The sequence below is a fragment of the Coffea eugenioides genome, chromosome 7, assembly GCF_003713205.1.
Source record: "Coffea eugenioides isolate CCC68of chromosome 7, Ceug_1.0, whole genome shotgun sequence".
Taxonomy (NCBI): Eukaryota; Viridiplantae; Streptophyta; class Magnoliopsida; order Gentianales; family Rubiaceae; genus Coffea; species Coffea eugenioides.
Genome location: NC_040041.1, coordinates 37,200,250 through 37,206,419, shown reverse-complemented (window position 1 = coordinate 37,206,419; position 6,170 = coordinate 37,200,250). Strand labels below are relative to the sequence as shown.

The 6,170-nt window shown below is 39.1% G+C and overlaps 2 protein-coding genes across 2 annotated transcripts; both read left to right on the top strand.

Annotated features, from left to right (window-relative positions):
• The first annotated feature begins 594 nt into the window (after positions 1–594).
• LOC113777338 (putative late blight resistance protein homolog R1B-17) lies at positions 595–3,082 on the top strand. Its single transcript, XM_027322371.1, has 2 exons — positions 595–2,949; positions 3,017–3,082. Exons 1-2 carry the CDS (start codon positions 595–597, stop codon positions 3,080–3,082), a joined length of 2,421 nt encoding a protein of 806 aa, XP_027178172.1.
• LOC113778707 (putative late blight resistance protein homolog R1B-13) lies at positions 3,073–5,508 on the top strand. Its single transcript, XM_027324186.1, has 2 exons — positions 3,073–4,240; positions 5,035–5,508. Exon 1 carries the CDS (start codon positions 3,097–3,099, stop codon positions 4,234–4,236), a length of 1,140 nt encoding a protein of 379 aa, XP_027179987.1. The 5' UTR covers positions 3,073–3,096; the 3' UTR covers positions 4,237–4,240; positions 5,035–5,508.
• Positions 5,509–6,170: the final 662 nt, after the last annotated feature.

The window sequence follows — 6,170 nt, the reverse complement described above, 5'->3', positions numbered from 1 at the left end:
TTACATAATAATTTGTCATACAATTGTCGAGAGACATAATTAATTATTCAGAATAATTAATGCAGAAACCATTACATGAATGTCGTAGTCTCACTGGTCATGTGACTGCAAAATTGAGCTTGAAAATATAGTCATAAAAATTGAGGAGGAACCGTGACTGAAATTCAATTTGGTCATAAAAAAAGTAAGCGACCAAATTGGTACACAGATGGTCACTAACAAAGGACTATATTGATCAATACCTTATTGTCAAGGGACGAAAATGATAACTTATCTGTTGATCTTGGTCTTTGTCTTCTTTTGGCACCACTAAAGTAGCTCACTTGGGATCCTCGGTGACAAAGTTTTCTATGCCAAGTGTAGCTGGGGAAGTGTAGTCACACTTATTTAACTTTTTATTACTTCTGCTGCACGATGTCTTCTATGAACAAAATAGCGTCTCACAATATTAACACAAAAAGTTAAAAAAAAAAGGTCCTGCCGGTTGTTTGTTGGCTATTTTGTTAGATGAGAAAGTCGTAGATCCTGAACTAATTTTATTCAGTGGCTAAACCAGCTGGAAGTCAGATACCAGAAGGAAAAGAAGATACCATAATGGAGATTCCCTGCAGCAGTAACACCAGTTTCTTTGATTTTGCTTTAGATGACTATCTGCGGTCGCATCACATGTCCTCCAGCACTAGCACTAGTTGCTTTGATCTTGCTTTAGATTTTCTATGCAAGCTTGAGAAGTCCGTCGATTTCCGGCTCTTCGATATCACGGATCTGAAGGAAAACATAAGATTCTTGAAAACCTTTTTTCTGTATGTCAAGAAGTATAGGAGGAGGAACCGTGAAGCGCTTTTGGATAATGATCAGGACGACATGGGTAAAACGATTTTGGAGCATGATCAGGAGGACAAGGGTAAAGCGCTTTTAGAACATGATCCGGAAGACACGGGTAATATTTTGTCTGAAAGTTTGTCACATAGTACTATTTGCTTCGGAATTCAAGGTATGGTTATTAAGATGGTTCATGATCTTCAGTCTGCTTATCTTTTATACGAAGGTTCTGATGAGTCAGATAGAAAGCAAATAGTATTAAGTGCGACATCCAGATCCTTGGAAAATATTTGGTCATTTCTTAAGACAGATATCATGGAATCATGCACCATCTTCTTCGACTATTACACACCGGAAGATCCACAACTAGTTGTGGATCTTATTGCATCCCTTTTGGAGGTTCTAGGTCATCCTTTAATTGACTTAGAGGATACTGTGAGACACGAGCTAAAGCTTTTAAGGAGTCTCATTTGCTTTGCAATAGTGCGAGGTGTTGAGTGTACGCAATTGACAGATCTCTTGACTCACGCTGCAGTTGTGGTTGAACAGGCAATTTTTGAGTGTTGCTTTGACAGTGATGAAGAACAAGCGCCTAGTCAAACGGACTCTGAAATTTATGAGTTCATGGATGAGAATATAGATCCTCTTGGTCCCCAAGTCCGAGAAACTTGCATGCATGTCCTGACGGCTTCAAAGAAACAATTAAGATCATCATATGCTTTAGCCCTTGAGCAAAATGAGCATCGAGTGCTAGTCGAATTTATTGATTCTCTCCTAGATTATCTTACGGATCTACTAGGATCTTGTGCCAGTTTTCAGGTTCTAGTAAAGGATCAAATGCTAAAACTCCATCAAGGAGTAAAATACTTGAGTATCCTTCTTGAAGAGGAGGAGAAACTAGGTGATGAAATAAAGGATCTTATTGAAGTTGTGGTCCATGATGCAGGAACTCTGATCTTCTCCCTTTCTGTCAATGAAATCAAAGAAGGCTTTTCCAAGGAAACAGATCTTGTGTTGTTTCATTTGTACGAAGTCCTCAAGTATATGATGGCAGAGCTTGCACACAATTATCCACAAACATCACTACATTCACCTACAGTTAACAGGACCTTCATTCACATACCATCACAACTTACTACTGCCATACAAAATGAAGATTTGGTGGGTCTCAATGATGCAGTGGAAACTATCACTCATCGCCTTACGAGAGGATCAAAGCAGTTGGATGTCATTCCTATTGTAGGTATGCCTGGGCTGGGTAAGACAACATTAGCCAATAAAGTTTATACTACTCCTTCAGTTAGGTTACATTTCCATGTTCGTGGCTGGTGTTGTGTTTCTCAAACGTGCAACAAACACAGTTTATTAGTTCAACTTTTGAGTAGTATTTATTCTAAGAGTCCAGATGAATATCTTAAAAATGATGAAAATGATTTGGCTGAGAAGCTAAGACAGGTTTTGCTGAGAAGTAGGTATCTCCTTGTTTTGGATGACTTGTGGGACATTAAGGCATGGAATTTGTTGGGAAAATCATTGCCGAATGATGCCAATGGAAGCAGGATTCTCTTCACCAGCAGATTTCAGAATTTGTCTTCACAATTCAAACCTAACACTGAGCCTTACTATCTCCGCCAACTTACTGATGAAGAGAGTTGGACTTTGCTGCAAAAAAAGCTATGTGACAAAGAAGGTTGTCCTCCAACAACAAGCGAAGTTGGATCTCAAATAGCAAAATCTTGTAGGGGCTTACCCCTCACAATTGTCCTTGTTGCTGGAATTCTTGCTTCCACTGCACAAGATAGCTGGGAAGAAGTTGCAAAAAGTCTTAGTTCTATTGTCCTTGACAATGAATATTGCATGAAGACACTTGAGCTGAGTTATAGTCACTTACCAGATTATTTGAAGCCATGTCTTCTATACTTTGGTGCATTTCGAGAAGATGAGGTCATTAATGTCCGAAAGTTGTTATGGCTTTGGATCTCTGAAGGATTTGTGCAACAGACTGAAGGAAAGTGCTTAGAGGAAGTAGCTTATGACTACTTGGTGGCTCTAATTGATGCAAGTTTAGTAGTGGTTACCGACCAAAGAACTACAAGGAGTGCCAAAGCCTGCCAACTTCATGATTTGGTACACGAGTTTTGTGTGGAAAAAGCCAAAGAAGAAAGTTTTCTACATATTATTCAATGTTGGAAAGGCCCTTTTTGTCTTGCTGAACCAAGCAACCACCACCGAGTTTGCGTACACAGTAGCTGGAAATTGAAGACTTGGGAGTTAATGCTAATTTTTCCCAATTTACGCTGTTTGCTGTTGTTTGGATATCACGCTTTTGACCGTGAAGAGAAGCCTTCGAGGATTTTGTTACCTAAGCTTCTTAGAGTGTTGGATTTGGGAGATTGGGACTTCGGTGAATCATTTCCAATGGAAGTTTTATTGCTTGTTCACTTGAGATACCTGGCGCTCTGTGGAATAACATCCGTCCCATCTGCAATAGCCAAACTTTCAAGGTTAGAAACTCTGATTGTAAAACATCCAGAGAGTAATATTGTGCTGCCAAATACTATTTGGAACATTAGGACGTTGAGTTATCTACGTACTATATATGGGAAAAGAGGTTTTGTTTTTGCAGTTGGAAATCTTGAAGTATCCCCTGATTTAGATCATTTGGACACTTTAAACCTTGCAATTGATCCCTTGTCTCAAAATTTGCAAAAGTTACTGACAAAATTACCAAGCATCCGCAGGCTAAAATGTATGAAAGATGACGAATCAAGCGATTACGAATCAAGAGATGATGAATCAAGAGAAGCTACCAAAAATTGTGATGAGATTCTTGTGTTTGATTGTTTGAGTCAACTAGAGTCACTTCATTTGATTGGTTTTCAGGAATATCGATTTAAATTCCCGTTGAATCTGAAGAAGTTGACTCTCTCAGAGAATTGTCAGCCATGGAGTGAAATTTCAACAATTGGAAAGTTGCCCAATCTTGAAGTGCTTAAATTACAGTATTCCCCCTTTATTGGGGAAGAATGGGTAATGAAAGAAGGGGAGTTCCCTAACCTCCGTGTCTTGGAATTGCTAGGGTTGGACATTCGAAACTGGACTGCATCTTTTGATAATTTTTTCCGTCTTGAGAAATTGGCTGTGCACCGGTGTAAGAAGCTGGAAGAGGTCCCTTCTTGTTTAGGGGAATGTCCGACACTTGAAATGATTGAGGTGAAATGGTGCCGCGAGTCTGTTGTAGATTCTGTAAAGCAAATTCAGCAAGAACAGATGGATATGGGAAATAAGGATCTAAAGACCGTAATTGAAGATTGTTATGATGATACACCCATTCTCTCCAAAGAACAGTCGAATTCCTCAAAAGCAGAGTCAATTCCCTCAGAGGCAGAGGAGATTTCCTCTCACCACACTTGATCAGGTCAGATAAAATTATATTTGCAAATGTTGAATCAATTCAATTATATAATGATTCATGTCCATCTTTCATCTGTTTATATGTTGAATCAGTTCAATGCTATATTAATTCATTTATATCTCAAAGCAATTTCTGCAGGCTCCCAAATTCTTCTGTTTGGATCTAATGCTGCTATATAACTTTCCTATTGCAGTGCCAAACACAATCATGCATTAACCAAACCAACATTACCTTGCATTATCTGTTTCAATTACGGTCTTTCTGTTCCCTGTTTGTGTATCTAAATAAGAGTAACACAGACAAGTGTAAGTTGCTTCTATTTTTCCTCAATAAAAAACCATAACTAAATTGATTGATACGTTGAAACATACAATAGCGGTTTTGCAACAGATATTAAGTGGAGACACAAACCAGTTTTGTGTTACTTCTAAACAGAGAAAGGCCATAGGACCTTTATAATTTGCATAACACTGTCATATGAGCGCATGTTTCACTGACATTGAGATCTAGGAATAGCTTTAAATATCTAAAAACATGCATCTTCCTTCACTAAAATATGCTGGAGTACAAACATTTTTATTCTTCACTAAGCCATATTTTCTGAAGTCTAGAGGAAGACATTTTTCTTGAAACTTTTTTATGCAGCTTCATGTTTTATCTTCCATTTTAAGTGGCTAATTGCTCGAACTCATCAAAATGACAAATCAGAAAAGCTAGATGACCTTTTTAGTTGGGTAATATGTATACCTTTCCATTCAACTGATCTAGTACTGCAATTATTCCTTCTTTCACAGCAGGTTTCCTCGGCAGGAGAGCCTTTTTCTTCTCATCACAGCAGACAAGGGTGAAGACTCAAGCATTCATTGTCTCTTCTTGATTCCTCGTGTCTCTTCTTTATCTGTACATACGTCGTATCAATTTGATGACATAATAGTTCATTTGTACTGAAGCAATTTTTAGAGCTTCCAGATTATTTGGTTTGAACTTGATGCAGCTGTATTACTTCATCAATGCAGGGGCAAGCACAGTCATGCATTCTATCAGTCCAACAGTATCCATCATAATCTGCTTGTAAAATGTTCTCGATGTTCTCTTCTGGTTTGATGTTTATTAGTGTTGATGAACCCAATTTTTGAAATCTTCTTCAATGCTGCTCCGGACTGAAATGATCCATAAAACCTGCAGACAACAAGCATATATGCTAGATTCACTTTTATCTTCATTTCATGTATTCCAGTAATACAAAAGACTTTGACTTGCTTCTTGAAGAAATTTCAGGACCTTTTCAACTCTTTTTGCCGAACCTGCTGCAGCAATATAAATTTGTGATTGCAGTAGCAAGAAGAGTTCTGATGCGGTTGAGCACGAGGCCCAAAGTGTACAAGTAGACCCTGTGAAGGTGCCCCAAGGCCCAGTGACACGAGCACGAGCCAAGAGATTCAAGGAGTCCCTTCAAGCCTTGGTACGTGCCGTCCAAACCCAAGAGAAACCGGTCATTGAAGGAATTGAGTTGGAATATCCTTGCACAACTACTAAAATGCTGCTTACAATTGAAGATGCAAATGTTCAAGCTCCAAACGGCGGGCTGAGCCGCAGTTAAGTACCCTCGCTGAGCCGTACGGGGGTCTCGCTGTCCGATCAGCGAGTCGGGGGTCCAAGGGGGCGACGCGCTATTAGGTCTTAGTTTATTAGGTCTTAGTCACGGCTATTAATAGCCTCAAGCCGCATGTTACATTCAGTTTTTGAGAGTATTGAATAAAATTTCCAGAATTTCGTCCATTCCTTGTGGCAAATTCCCTTAGCTTGTAAAAGCTAAGTTGAACATCCTAGAGTTGATCCTAGGCTGTTCTTGACTTATCAATCAAGCACACATACTTGATTGTGGCGTCCTCTACCGTTAAATCTGTTCTTGAGTGGTCCAAGTTCGGTTTCA

Excerpts from the sequence above, each read along its gene's own strand:
- LOC113777338 (XM_027322371.1), top strand. The coding sequence starts at position 595 with ATGGAGATTCCCTGCAGCAGTAACACCAGTTTCTTTGATTTTGCTTTA. Across the intron at positions 2,950-3,016 it reads CCTGCCAACTTCATGATTTG|GCCCTTTTTGTCTTGCTGAA; the intron begins GTACACGAGTTT and ends AATGTTGGAAAG.
- LOC113778707 (XM_027324186.1), top strand. The coding sequence starts at position 3,097 with ATGCTAATTTTTCCCAATTTACGCTGTTTGCTGTTGTTTGGATATCAC.